Source organism: Biomphalaria glabrata, chromosome 10 (assembly GCF_947242115.1).
Source record: "Biomphalaria glabrata chromosome 10, xgBioGlab47.1, whole genome shotgun sequence".
Lineage (NCBI taxonomy): Eukaryota > Metazoa > Mollusca > Gastropoda > Planorbidae > Biomphalaria > Biomphalaria glabrata.
Window position 1 is genome coordinate 14539210 of NC_074720.1, and position 15629 is coordinate 14554838.

The following is a 15629-nucleotide window of genomic DNA, read 5'->3' on the forward strand; positions in this document are numbered from 1 at the left end:
TTTTTTTTTAAATCCCATTTCCACAGCAGTGAAGTTGCTGAAACAGCTTCTCTCAAAATGGTTTGAGCATAAACAGGAATTAGCTAATGCCTTTGTAAAATATTTGCTCTTCAGGCGAATAAATTTTCCCCATTTTCCCTTTAAAACTTCATCTCTTGGAAACAAATGAAAAGAGACACTAATTTCTGTATCAGCATACTTGCTGATTTTATCTTTGTGATTGGAACTACTGCAACAAGCTGAAGAACAATATTTAATTTTCTTCAAGTAGAAATAGAGGTTTATAAACAATGACCGATTATAAATCAACGTGGAGACTAGATCTAGCTGTGAAGCGTAACAATAAATGCGATCCGATAGGTCTAGATCTAGACTAGAGAGTTTATCGGTTATATAGGTCTAGATCTATATTTAGCCAGCACCTTCGTGACGTCACGTTTTTAAAAACTAAAAACATCTCGCAGAATCCCGTTTTTTTGGGGGCGTGGAGAATTTTCTGTCTAATTTATTAAATATAAAATTTTCCGAGCATTTAAATAAAAAATGATATAATGTTTACTATTACAACTTTTTACGCAGAATTTAAATATGTCAATAACTAAAATTTGAAAAACTATCGGAGTTTCCCTTTAAGTACGGTCCCTTGATATAAGGGAGCTAAAATAGATTTTTGTGTCCAATTCAAATCATTCTGGCAGCTATTTCAAATAATGCTTGGACAAGTGAAGAGATTTTTTTTTAGATCCTGTTTATTCGTAAATAAAATTAATAATATTAGTAATAATATTTTTAAATATTTCTCTTAATAAATTATTAAACAAATGAGTTGTTTCAGCAGATAGAATAAATAACAGTTTTAATCAATGCTATCATAAAAAAAAATTTATAATGAAACTTACTGAATTTTAGGCTGAAATAATTTGACTTTTTGACTCTTGATCTCTTCCAGATATTGCGTAACTAATAAGTCTTCATAACTTACAAGATCAGATTTATTTTTCTTGAACACAACTGTACTGTAGGGTATTGGAGGACGATTTGATAGCCTGTCTGTCTTTTTATTTGATCTAAGATGAAACAAAGAAAGCTAAATGTATGAAATTGAACAGGAAGATGTCAAATTATTTTTTAAAAGAGATAGTCATGTTTGCTTGTCCAAGTAACAAAAATCCAATATGAGTATTTAAAAAAATGTTGGTATAGTGTGGTTTATGTTGTGTTGGAAGAATTGTGTCCCCTACTTAATATTTTCATTGGCTCCTTTTCAAATATTAGCATCTTCCACTTCATCCTAATAATATGCATTATAGTATTAAGCTAAAATAAAACTTTTCAAAGTTTTATTTGCATATTATGAATTATATACAGCCAGGAAACACTTCACAGAATAGTTTAATTTAGACTGTTAAACTTGTAGATCTATAATTCTATATATTGTTTTACAGTTGCTGACTTTTTGTTTTGATAGAATATAGATCTAGATTCTATTTAATTTTGGAAATTTCAGACTTTTAGGGCTACATTATACTACATACATTGATGTTATATTAATTTATCAGAGCACAATAACTGTTAATACATATTATGTAAGAGTAAGAGTAGTAAAACTATAAAATAATTTAAATTAAAATCAAATTATAGACTTAGACTTAGGTCCTCCCGCGCCTTTTGGCGCATTGGCGGCCGCGGCAAGCTGTCTCCATAAAGATCTGTCACTGGCAATGTCTGAAGCCTCCTCCCACCTGGTGTCCACTGTTCTGAGGTCCTCCATGAAGGTGTGTTGCCAAATAATACGAGGACTTCCCTGTTTGTGCTTTCCTCGTTTTGGCTTCCATGTTATCGCAACTCTTGGTGTGTGTAATTCATTTTGACGTAGAACATGTCCCGCAAACCTCATGCGATGCTCAGTCACAACCTCACCAAGTGTTCGACTCCCAGTTCGGCATAGGATTTCCTTGTTTGAGACCTGATCTGTGTAACTGACTCCCAAAATCCGTCTCAGCCATCTCTGTTGAGCCACATTTAGTCTTTTCTCAATTTTGACAGATGACTTCCACGTCTCACATGCATATGGAGCAGTTGGAATGACGATTGTGTTGAGAAGGTGTATTTTTGTCTTGAGTCCAATGGCTTGGCTAGTCCAAATAAGCTGCAGCCTTTGGAAAATGCTCCCTGCCTTTCCTAATCGGCACGCTACATCATGGTAAGCATCTCCATCATTTGTTATGATGCTGCCAAGGTACGTGAACGCCAGCTCTTCAAGCTTTGACTCGCCAAGTCTGACGAAGACACGTTACCCTTTGCCTTATAAAAAATAAAAATGAAGCTGCAAGATTTTATGTGTCCATCTAGTCATGCATGCCAATCAGTGACCAAAACTCTGCTTAGCCTTATTAAGACGCCTAAACTTAGCCTAAGGCAGGCTAAGGCCTAAGGCAAGGCTAAGGCTATATTAAATTGGTTTTCCTGCCATCATGATCTTCCTCATTCACTGATTCAGTCATATGATATTCATAATCATATTGAGATATTGCTGTTATTATAATATAATAATTATATTTATATATAATAATAATATAAATATTTGGTAAGTTAAGTATTTGTTAGTATTTAAAGTATTTCACTATATTTTTTAATTATTTTTTTTGAGATTCAGACAACCCATTCCATTTTCTTAAAAAGTTGTATTGAGATCTATTCAGTAATTGGGCTCTGATAATTGCGATTAGTATATAGAATTTATAGAAAGAGCCATAAACACTTTGATAAACCGGCATCTGCTAGTTGTGAACTAGTACTAGATCTAGAGCTAGTATCCTTTGAACGGTCAGCCATTTTGTCTATTTGTTTATTCGCCTAGGTGATCAGTCTCGCATCAAAATATAATTTGTAAAAATTTAGATACAATGTTAAAATATTATATTTTTTTTTGATTTAATATATTATACAAATGAAAATTAAAATATTTAAAATATTTTATTTTCGTATATAAAGAATTTAGACTAAAGGTTAATTGAAGAGTTGTCTTTCTTAAATCAATTCTCAGCAGCAAATCAACAATTTGCCAGGAAGAGTTACTTTCGTTTACTTTTCATTGAAAGTTAAAACAATAAATACAATTACTCTGCTCATGTTTTGCTTATATATTTATAAAAATAAAATCTTTTAAAATGTTATTGATAATTAAAAATCAAAATACGAAAAGAACATAGCTAATAAATGCACACATTTATAACATTTGTTTAAATATTATGTGTAACAGACTTGTGACAATATATCTGGCATTATATGGATATCATTATGGATGCCAAAGTGTTTCTCATAAACAATAAACCTATTTGAATAATACCTCCTATTTATAATTGTTTGTAATTTTAGTCTTCTTAACAGTCAATAAAATTGAAATGGAATTCAGTGAGCTTAAATCCCTCAACAGTTGCACTGAGAGTGAAGTCGTCTCTGTCCTTGAAAAGTTTATTACTTCAGTGAGTAGCTTTTGATTTTTGCTTTTTTTAATTATTGTTCTCTTGTCTAGTCAGAGTAGTCTAGTCCTTGACTAATCTAGTCAGACTCACTCACTCAGTCTCTGTGTCTGCAGTAGCGTAGCTAGGGGTGGGGGGAGAATTTGACCTCCCCTGGGCCCACGCTAGTGGGGGGCCACCAAATGAGGCAAATGAGTGTTTGTTTTTTTTTAATTAAAATTTAATATTAATAATATTAAGCAAAATGCAGGGGCCCCCAAAGATGGTCAACCCCAGGCCCCAAAACGATGGAAAAATCCTAGCTACCCACCTGTGTGTCTATACTAGATAGTATATTTAGAAATTTAGATCTACTACTACTCATCTACTACTCTACTCTACTTATTGTAGAATGTAGATTCTGATACTGTTAGTATTCATAATGTAATAATGTTTAATAGTACATTTACATCTAGAATTATCTAGAGAAGTGTTGCTGATATTGTCATTTTTTCTAGCGAAATTTACAAAATAAAAGAGATCTAATTTTTAGTTCTAGTTTTAGTTAGTGTTACTGTATAAGTGTATAATAAACAATATAATATATAATTATTTATCTAATAGAGAGTATTAGAGAGAGTAATTTATACTAGATCTATAATCTAGATCTAGATTTTAAAATTAAGCTATCGTTTATTGTTTAGCACGCGTGCGTTATTGCCGATGTCCGGTCTTTCAATGATCTGTTGTTCAGAGACAGACTAGTATTAAAGTACAATAATTACCTGAATAGTTGATAATATAAAAAATATTGTCTTATGGATAGTTCGGACTGAGATCGCTTTTAGGGATGCTTTTCTCTTGAGGATTCAGAGCTAATAATTGAAAAAACAAGTTTAAAAAAAAGCGTTAGCCCTTCAATTTTCGAGGCGCCACTTCCGATTGGTTTATAAAAAACGTGCTAAAACATTATTTTTTTAATTTTTTTTTTCTAAAGTACAAAAATATTACAATATGATTTCTGAAATAAAAATATGTGTTTCCTAATTAAAATTGGTTATATTTAAGTACAAATAAATAAATATTGGCAAACGTACTCTTGAGACAGACAATTTGCATCGAGGCTATTTTGTTTTTAAATCTAAGACAAATGAACCATTAAATTCACTTTTTTTTTTCTTTAACATTTACAACAACCAATTTTCAATGGTAAATAGGCAATAAAAATAATATGTTTCTTACCTTTTCAAAGGGGATCACATAAAACTACAAGTAAAACCTGTCTGTCTCAAATAGCCTACTTGGTGAATTTCACAACGGCACATAATCTTTATAAAAACGAATTTCCACAAAATGTTGCTCACGAAGCTTACACAAACATAGATCTACGTATCAGATCTAAAAAATACGCCACATGTGGCTAAAATTAAGAGATAATGAATATTGACTTTCAAAAATGCATTTTCAATGGGAAATCTGTTTTCCGCCGTAAGCTCTTAAAATCTGAACACCTTGTCAAAAACTCATTTTATGAACACACTGATTTTTAGAGGCCACCCAAAGGGGAGTTTTGTGTGGAATGTCTTTGAGTCCTTCCCATTTAGATCTCATATACTAAAAAAGAAAATCGATATCATAATATTTCAGACTGTTCAAAGTTCTGTTGCAACAGCTACTTTTTTTCTTTTCTGAAAGAGAAAAAATCTAATTTTTTAAATCACTTATGCAAGCATTTTTTAATAAAAATACACCACTTTTACAACTATTCATAGTAATAAACACAGGAGGCTCCTTAGTAGGGGAGATGACCATTTACCATATTTATATTTTTAACACATTTATGCAAATGGTTTTAGAATTTTTGTCAAAAAATTTTCTTTTTACATTTGTATTGTATTAAGTAAGTTCTGTTATACTAACTACTGCATTTACACAATAAAATGTTTTGTTGTTTTATTTTAAGAGAAAAAATCTATTTAGTATACATATAAGTTGGACGTAATTTAAAACAACAATTAATAAGTAGTTTTTCATATTATCAAATGAACTGCATTGTTGCTCCATGGAGATATAACACTGAACTAAAAGAATTTTTTTTTTTACGGAAAGTCCCTTTACAAAACAAATAAAGCAATTATACATTCATTATAAGACATTAGTTAGGCCAGGTTCACATCTAACTTCACATTCACTTTCACCTATCTTTTGGTCTGTGGACTGCTGGGGCACCACACAATTCTGTCAACCTTCTTTGTCATTTTTCTTTGATAGAATTTCATTCTGATATTCTTTCTGAAAATATTGAAACCTGCCTTTTTACCTGCCTCCACCTGGGAAGACCACTTTGGGGGACGATTTTGAGTTTGTATCTCTACACATACTATCTTTGTAACCTTGTTTAAAATATATTTACATTTTGGCACTGCGCATATCCAATTTTAGATAAGTTACTGTATTGTTGTTTTGTTTCTCCTAAGTAGATTTTTAGATTCTTGGTAACCAGTTATGTAGCTCTATTATTTTTACCTCTCCCGGAAACTCACATATTATATTTCTTTTTTTTTTTTTTTTCAGTATTCACAGGTGTTTTCTTTTCCTGATTTAGATGTACAGCTAAAGAAAGTAAGTTATTGAAAGAAAGAATAAGGCTGAAGCTTCCCTGCTGATTAGCCTTAAAAAAAAATAATTAAAAGAATTATTGCATCAGGCTTAATAACTGATTTCTTTTATTTTTAAAAGAGCCTGCTTTAATTCTAATGTCATTTTTTTTTTCTCTTAATGAAATTATTTTCTGTTCCAGGAATGTGTAGAAGCTATTTTACGATGGCTGAAAAAACCACAGATTGCCCCCAAAACATCTATTGCATGTCTGCAAGCCTTCCGTATAATCAGTCGGGACAAAACCAACATGCAATCACTAACCAATGAAAATGCACTCAGCACTCTAATAATGGTTGCTGGAATCCAGCATTATGCTCAGCAAGATGTTGATGATATGGCTGTAACCATAAGTACTGATGATCAGTCAGGTGTGTAAATAGTACACTTGTGTTAATAAAGATAATAAGAGTTTATGAATTCTATTTTTCATCTTTCAACTCTTGTGAGACAAGTATAGGAATCATCATCTAATTGTTTTAAGCAATTTATCAACTACTCCAATTATAACTGTGCGTATCTTAAATCAATCTTTTAATAAGTTCAATTAGTTCCAACAGTTATATGTGTAGCTGTTTTATAAATACTTCTTTTCTTTTTTATTGTTTATTATGACATTTGGCTTGGCTTATCTTATTCTTTCACTATCTCCAGTAAGAAATCTCATATTTTACATCTAGAGAGGTTGGCTGCCTAGAAATAATAATTTATTGGGAACATTACTTTAAAAAAAATATATTTTTTTCTAATAATAAAAATCTATAATTTGGTTTTCTAAATCTCTAGAAATCTGTGATTTAAAAAATTTGAATTGAAAGAAACTATTTGAAATCAAATGCATCTGAATTATTATTTTTTAAATTCTGATTTTGATCCAGCCATATAACCATTAAGATAAATACTTAGAAGAGTGGTATATTGAGTAAATATTGCATTGCTTTTCATTTTGTTTTTACAGTTATAGTTGAAGCACAAAAGTGTCTTTGTAATGTCATCTTTAACAGTATTGAGGCTCAAAGATATTGTTGGTATGTATTGTACCAATTCAATTTCCCCTGTTTAATAAAATAAACATGCAAATGTGTGGCTTTTGACTAAAAACATTTTTTTTTAGTTCTGAGTTTGAAAAAAAAAAGTAAAACTAATTTTGACTACATAGTGTGATGCTGCTAGTTCAGGCTGTCTTGAAGTCAACCAATTACTCTGCAATCGTTTGGGTGTAATTGTTCGGGTGTATTACGTGCAGTTGACCAACAAGTCAGACAAAACAAGTACATCTGTTTTAACAAGTGAAGAGATGTAGTCAAACGATGATGAACAAGTTCACATAGATTTATTCTGATAAAAGGCCACAGTAGAAGTCTCTGTCACTAAACACGTCGTTACCCTGGAATATTCTATCGCTAACTGATTTTCCGGTCTCTAACCCAACATATCCCAAACGTCACTAGTCCCGGTCAATATGCGTCTACTATGGTGCGTCGCTAAATAACTAACCTATATAAATAAGGTGTCTAACAGATTCCTCCCCCCCTTGAAAAAAAAATATGTCAATATTTTTCCACTACTGTCAAGTCTTACAAGGGCATTTTCAATTTAAGGGGAAGACCACAAACATAAAATCTTGATCTCTTCATCTTGACATCTTCATCTTGACAGTTCCTCATATTCATGTCAATGTTCATAACAGTTCATAACATTCCAAAATCATCTTCATTAGTACACAGTTCATCATAAAAGAAAATGTGGCATCTTATGGGCACGTCACACGTCACAAGTGTTCTTCTCTGGCAGTAATCTGATAAAATACAATATTTCAAAAAAACAATTATAGACTTTATTTACACATTCAATACATTTTTTCTTACCACCCTTTTATACGCTTTTGTCCATTTTTCTTTTATACTCACCCTTTTCCATAGAACTAACTTTCGTCAATGATATATGAAATGATTCACACAAAAAAAAATATCCATACTTACTTTTAAATGCTTAATATCAACTTTACTTATCTCCCTTTTCCATAACATATAAATGGTGTCAATATATTAATATATATTACATACTCAATATAATCATAGTTTATTTACAAAATTATTTCATTTCAATGTCATTCTAGACAATAGATCAGCTACAATATTCACAGCTCCACTAATAGCTTTCACTTCAAATTTATATTCCTGTAGTGCTAAGAACCATCTATAAACACGACTGTTTTTCATGCTCTTTTGCTGTATATACTGAATAGGTTTATGATCAGTTAATAATATGAATTTCCTTCCTATTAAATAGCTCTCTAGCTTAGTAATTACCCATATTACAGCTAAGGCTTCTCTTTCAATGACACTATATTTTTTCTCTGCCTCTGACAATTTTCTGCTTACATATAATATAGGATGTAAGTTATCATAGTTCTGCATTAAACAACCACCAATAGCATTACCAGATGCATCAGTTGTGACATAAAATATTTTGTCTTTATCAGGTAGTCTTAATATTAGTTCATGACTAAAAACATCTTTAATTCTGTCAATAGCTTTCACACATTCCTCATTACAAACTACTTTTTGAGGTTTTCCTTTTTTAAGTAATTCATTTAATGGATTCACTATTTCTGCTAAGTTCTTTATAAACTTTCTGTAATAATTTACTATTCCCAATATGCTTTTAATTTGTCTTTTTGTTGTAGGTATTTCAATATTAAGTACTTTCTTTATGTTATCTTCAATAGGGCTAATCATGTTGTTATTTACTTTATGTCCTAAGAAAATTATTTCCTCCAATCCTATTTCTACTTTTTCTGCTTGAATTGTAAGTCCACTTTCTTTTATTATTTTGAACACTTCTTTTACATCTACCAAATGTTCCTCCCAACTATTATTAAAAATACATATGTCATCCAAATAGCAAATAACATTTTCTTTGTTTCCAATTATCATGTTCATCATTCTATTAAATGTGGCAGGTGCATTTACTAATCCAAAACTCATATAATTCCATTGAAAAATACCATATGGTGTTACAAATGCTGTGTAAGGTTTTGCATTTTCTGTTAAAGGTATTTGCCAATAACCTTTAGTTAAATCCAATTTAGTAAAAAATTTTGCTCCATTTAATTTATGTAAAATATCCTCTATATTTGGCATTGGATATGGGTCAAATTCTGTGATGTTGTTAAGTTTCCTATAATCAATACATAACCTTATATCTCCATTCTTCTTTTTGGCTATCACAATTGGTGAAGCATAAGGAGATGTTGATGGTTCAATTATACCTGATTCTAGTAAATTGTCTATTTCTTTCTTTACTTTATCTTGTAAATGTAGCGGTATTCTATATGGCTTAAGCTTGATAGGTTTTGGGTCTGTTACTTTAATGTCATGTTTAATAATATTTGTTTTTCCTGGTATACTGGAAAAAAATTCTCTGTATTCCTGTATTATTTTAGTTATGTCTTTTGACTTTTCCTTAGTTAAATTATTAAGATTAATCTTTTGCCAAGTTTGATTCTCTTTTGTTTCTATTACAGGTATTTCCTTAATATCATTTTCATTGTGATTTTCATTTGTTATTATCATCAAGCATTCTTCTCTTTCTGAAAATTTATTTTCTATTTTCTCCTGAATGTTTTGTATCAACTCATCTTCTCTATCATGATACAATTTCAAATTATTTATGTGATATGTTTTAATTTTCCCATTTATTTCAATTTGATAATTCACATCACTAATTTGTTTTATCACCTTAAATGGACCTTTCCATTGTTTACCAATTTTATTTTTCAGGTCATTTATCAATATTAATACATTGTTTCCTACTTCTAGTGTTTTCAATTGTCTTTTCTTATTTAGATTCTCATGAGCACTTTGTTTATACTTCTTGTTGTTGTTATATGCTTGAGTCCATATTTCTTTCAATTCTGTTGTGATTGCTGTTTCACTGTCATTATTTAATTTATTCTCATTGTCTATTAGATTTTCTTTAAAAACATCTAATTCATCTCTAGGTTTTCTTCCATGTATTATTTCATATGGTGAAAATTGTGTTGCTTCATGGATGTTGTTTCTATGAGCAAATAGTACATAGTTAATGTAATGATCCCACTTGTTCTGATTATTCTGAATTATCTTTGTTAGTGATCTTTTTAATGAACCACCATATCGTTCACATAACCCGTTACTCTCTGGGTGGTAAACCGAAGAGTATATGTGTTGTATATTGTATTGTTTAGTCCATTTCTTAAATTGTTCTGACTTAAACTGAGATCCCTGATCACTCAATATAATTTTAGGTATACCATGTCTTGTAATTACTTTTTGAGTTATGGCATTAATGATATTCTCTGCACTTGTATTTGATAATGGGATTGCCTCTGGGTATCTACTAAACATGTCTATTACTGTTAGAATGTATTTGTTATTATTTTCAGTTTGAATTAAAGGACCTATTAAATCAATAGATACTTTCTGAAATGGTGCTGTAGGTTCATCCATTTCTTGAATAGGTGCTTTATTCACTAGACTTTTGTTCGATCTCTTTTGACATATGTCACATGAGTTTATGTATTTGTTAATTGTTGCTTTCATTTTGGGCCAAAATACTTGTTTTGACAAATTCCTATAACATTTCTTTACTCCCCTATGTGCTGCTAAATTATTATCATGTGTCATGATTAAAACATCTTTCCAATATTTCTGTGGTAAGACAAGTTGTTTTATTTTCTTGTTATCATTACTTGTTTGTCTAAATAATATTTTATTCTCTATACAAAATTTCTCCATTGGATTATTATTGTTTTTATCTGATATTCTTGAATAAATTTTCCCAATAATATTATCATTCATTTGTTCTAATGCAAATGTGGGTATTGTTTCTTTTTCACTTTGAGATATTTGTGTTTCAAGACTACTTTGTGTTTCATTTTCTATCTCTTTTTCCTTAACATCTGTATTTTCTATTTGTATTACATTACTGGTTTCTTTTTCTTTATCATTACTAATTACATTTATTGTATTTTCCTGTTTCTCATCTTGTTTATCCATTGATCTTGTTATTACCATACTTGTTATATTTTGTGTTTCTATGTTTTCATGATTTTGTCTTATGTTTTTGTATTTGTTTTGCCAGTCTTCTAATTCTTTTCTTGAACATTCTTTAACTCCTTTTATGTTTCCTACTAACATATCATATCTCATTTCTGGTATTGCAATGCCATCACAATAACCAGTGAAAAATGGAGTTTCAATGTACACCCTTATAGCTTTAAATTCCCTTACGGTGCCATCTGCTAATTCTACTTTCTTAGTAAACCCTTTATACCAATGAGGTTTGACAAATTTAGTTTTTACTGCCAAAGTGTTACAACCTGAATCCCTGATTAATTCCACCGGAATTCTATCTACAAACCCTGGGTACACTGCAAAATTGTTCCTATTTCCTTCCATGAAATATATCCTATCTGTACCTTTATTTTTGTATTCCCTACTGTAACTCCTATTTCTATAATTTCCCCTGTCATTCCTATCTCTACTCCTATATCTACTGTTATTTTGTTCATTGTATCTATTTCTACTTCCAGACCTACTATTCCCTCTTCTACAGTTAGCTGCTATATGACCTTTTCCTTGACATTTAAAACAGATTATTTCACTATATTTTCTATTTCCACTATTTGATCTGTTTCTATTTCTACTTCTATCAACATTTTCTTTGGTGTATCCTATTAAATCTACTTTGCTCTTATCCCTATCAGAAAATGGTTTATTTGGATAGGCATTTTTGTATACTCTCATTATCTCTGTTATTTCATCTATAGTTTTTGGATTTCTTTCTCTAATAAAAGATTGTAACTGAGGATCACATTTATTTACAAAGTTGTCCACTAGAATAAAATTTTTTAATCCCTCATAAGAGTTATTCACTTTTTCTAATTTTACCCACTTATTGAAAAAATCCTTTTCCATATTAATAGTAGTTTGGGGTTCTATTCCTAATGATGGTATATTGTCAAAGTATTTCTTTCTAAAAGTTGTAGCATTATGACCATAGGCATTTAATAACTCTCTTTTTAAAACCTGATAGCTATCATCAATATGATGGTCATGATTTTGGCATATTGTTAGAGCTTGACCATGAACAAAGTCTATCAGTATTTCAGACCATTCTTCTTCAGGCATATTAAATGTAGACATTTTTGCCTCATATCTTTTCAGGAAATCACCAATGTCATCCTTCTGTTCATCAAAACTTTGTATTTTTCTCTTTAGCCATGTTTGTGAATTAGGGTTGTCTCTTTGACTGGTATAATTATTTGAGTTATTTGTGTTATTTCCTTGTTCAGTTTGAGCTCTGACTTGTGCTGCATCCAATCTCATCTTCTCCATTTTAGCTTCATGTTCTCTAATTTTTTCTCTCTCTTTGTCTTGCCTTTCTATCTCTTCTTTCTGTCTCTCTATCTCTTGTCTTTTTTCTTCTTTCTGTCTCTCCATTTCTTCCTTCACAACTTGCTGTACATAAGCTGCTAAGTCCTTTCCTTTTAACTCCATGGCCTTTCCATCCTGCATAGCTGTTTCCTTAATCTCCTTAAGGTCCACATATGATGATGTAGCCATTGTATTTTATATTTTATATATATTTACTTAGCCTATATTAGTTATGGCTATACTTTAAACTTATTTTATATTTAAGTTTTTTCAAACTTTTATATAAGTTTTAAATGTTATGTCTCTATCTATAGATTTAGTAAATGTGTAAATCTAGTCTGAGTTATTATGGTTATATTCAAATCTGTATATTAGGTCCAGTATTACACACAAATTTAAATCTAGTATATTATAGTATGTATAATAATACTATTTAGATCTATAGTTATCAAGAGCACTATGACTTTTAGATCTAGTATGAATAACTATGATCAATTTTAAAAACCTGGTATGACTGAAGTCACAGTGAAGTGTTTAGGAGTTAGAGTAAATTCAAAGACTGTCTAGAGTCTAGATCTAGAGTAGATTATGGTTCTATTTAACCATACGAAATAAATATATGTATACAGTGTCAAATATATCTTCAACAAGATATATATATCTAGAATGTACTACCTTCATTCATCTTCCGATTAATAATATTTCAAATTAGAGTCTAGATGATTTAATTGTACCAAAGAGATGTATAACAATTTGCAGATCTAAATTTAGCCAGACGACAGTGTTTGACTACATAGCCAGTTTCGGCATTATTCTCATGGCAAAATCATATTTGATTTTAACCGCTCAAACTAAAATTATTTTAGTCTGATTCACAGTAAAAGAATCCTACCCGCACTTTCTATCATTAAGTGAAAAAAAAATACAGATCTAATTAAATTAATAAAAATAAATAATTTAAAATAATATAAACAAATGAAATAATTAAATGAGACTATCGCTATGGGTTGGGATATGACAATATGGCACACAATGATAACGTCACGAAGTAACTAGGCAACAACGGATATGACGTTTACACAAACAAAACAAATTACAACTCTAAACGTATAATATAGCTTTTCATCTAAATTATGTCTTTACCCCGAACGGGTTTAAGGCTTCAGCACCACCTGAATTTTACTCAGGCTAACATACCAAATTTAGACAAAATCTATTTCTAAGGGCAATCTAAACATACACTAATAAGAAAAATGGCACTTAGCTTTTGATAAGAAAGATCCCTTTGTTCGGACTCCCGAATATGCTAGATCACAACAAATTCCACTGCCTCTCTTCCAGTTCTGACTCTGTTCTCCGGTGCTACCAGTATCCCACGTAATGCCACAGATGTCCTGATATGTCACAGTAAAATGTTCCAGTTTCTTCGACGACTGTTGATAACCGTATGTGTAGTTCCGACGACTTTGTGTACACAGTTACTGACGAATAGGTTAACGGTTCTTCTGGCGATGACTTGACTTGTGTAGATGACTACTGACAAATAACAGTCTCTTGACGGCAACTTGATCTGGACGACTGACGAATAACGAATTTCTTGACGATGACTTGATCTGGGCTGACGAATAACGGCTTTCTTGACGATGACTTGATCTGGGCTGACGAATAACGACTTTCTTGACGATGACTTGATCTGGGCTGACGAATAACGGTTCTCTAAAATAGTTCACTGCTTCTGCTGCTACTCTGGTAGTACGACGAAGTTCGCTGTTGTACGTTGCTTCACTAGACCAAACTGTCCAATGTAGACTAGGTGAAACCAAGGTCACCTCCGACGACGTTCCGTTAGACGATTAACGGTTTTCAACGAAATTAAGTGGATGTAGCTGTTTCCACAACTTCACTGCTAACAAGTCTAGGTATGGTCTAGACCGACGAATACTAAATATATCAATGTTCAGTAATGATACATACAACTTTACTAACCTTCCAAAGGTTAAACACAGTGACCGTTATAAAAGTGGCAAGCAACCGGTTCAATGAGCAAACTGCTCCACAAGAATCTCTCCAAGGGTAAGACGACAGAGCGATTTCGATTTAGTTAGCTACCAAACTTGTAGTACTCACAATACTTCTGACAGCGGGCAAACTGTCCTTCTCGAACTGGCGAGGTAAAACTTGCTACTCGATGTGGCTCCTACGACGAAGAAAAAATATGTCCAACAGGTTCACTAACGATCTCTCACCCGTTATGAATGAACGGTTTCTCTGGTTGTAGGTCGATTCAGCATATGAAGATCAGGCGTTGCGATGATTACGGTCCTGACGAAGGTCACCCTGAGTTAACGGCTCGTTGAACGTGCGATCAAACAGGCGACGACTGTATGTAGATCTAGAACAAAGTCACTCTGCGATAATGCTGTGTTCAGCCGTACTCCGATGAAATCTTATAACTTCGAGTGCACGACCCTCACCTGAGTAAACGTTCTGCTTCGAGGTCCGGTACGATGTTCGGCCTCATCAGGGGTCCGGCTTCGAGGTTCGGGGTCGCCACTGTGATGTTGCTAGTTCAGGCTGTCTTGAAGTCAACCAATTACTCTGCAATCGTTTGGGTGTAATTGTTCGGGTGTATTACGTGCAGTTGACCAACAAGTCAGACAAAACAAGTACATCTGTTTTAACAAGTGAAGAGATGTAGTCAAACGATGATGAACAAGTTCACATAGATTTATTCTGATAAAAGGCCACAGTAGAAGTCTCTGTCACTAAACACGTCGTTACCCTGGAATATTCTATCGCTAACTGATTTTCCGGTCTCTAACCCAACATATCCCAAACGTCACTAGTCCCGTTCAATATGCGTCTACTATGGTGCGTCGCTAAATAACTAACCTATATAAATAAGGTGTCTAACAATAGATAGTAACTTGAACACACCATATTGAATATAACTTTAATTAGTTATATATATTAAATAAATGTGTAAATTAATCAGTGTTGAAAGATTTTGTTTGTGCTGGGTTGTAATACATTCTCTTGTGTGCATTAGAGTAACAATATTTTATAACACAACTTGTTTAATAGCAGT

The 15629-nt window shown here is 31.8% G+C and overlaps 2 protein-coding genes and 1 long non-coding RNA gene across 4 annotated transcripts in view; 1 reads left to right on the plus strand and 2 right to left on the minus strand.

Moving 5' to 3' along the window:
- LOC106054378 (doublecortin domain-containing protein 1-like) overlaps positions 1-2875 on the minus strand; it is a 40222-nt gene extending 37347 nt beyond the window's left edge. Inside the window, exons 1-2 of one of the 2 annotated variants that reach the window (XM_056044054.1) lie at positions 1644-2287; positions 900-1067 (exon numbers count right to left, since the gene is read on the minus strand). In XM_056044054.1, the coding sequence (XP_055900029.1) occupies positions 900-1067; positions 1644-1897 (422 nt within the window). In that variant the 5' untranslated portion in view covers positions 1898-2287. Of the gene's footprint in view, positions 1-899; positions 1068-1643; positions 2288-2761 lie in introns of those variants that run through there. The other variant, XM_056044053.1, reaches the window with a different exon arrangement.
- A 414-nt stretch (positions 2876-3289) lies between these two features.
- The window catches only part of LOC106054380 (synembryn-A-like), a 29402-nt gene continuing 17062 nt past the window's right edge, over positions 3290-15629 (plus strand). Inside the window, exons 1-4 of the mRNA XM_056043864.1 lie at positions 3290-3485; positions 6036-6083; positions 6262-6490; positions 7078-7147. Coding sequence (XP_055899839.1) covers positions 3405-3485; positions 6036-6083; positions 6262-6490; positions 7078-7147 — 428 coding nt within the window. The 5' untranslated portion in view covers positions 3290-3404. The remainder of the gene's footprint in view (positions 3486-6035; positions 6084-6261; positions 6491-7077; positions 7148-15629) is intronic.
- On the minus strand, positions 7436-14716 carry LOC129928664 (uncharacterized). Its single transcript, XR_008780122.1, has 2 exons — positions 13217-14716; positions 7436-7917 (listed from the first exon to the last, which is right to left on the minus strand). It is a non-coding gene; the product is annotated as an uncharacterized LOC129928664 (long non-coding RNA).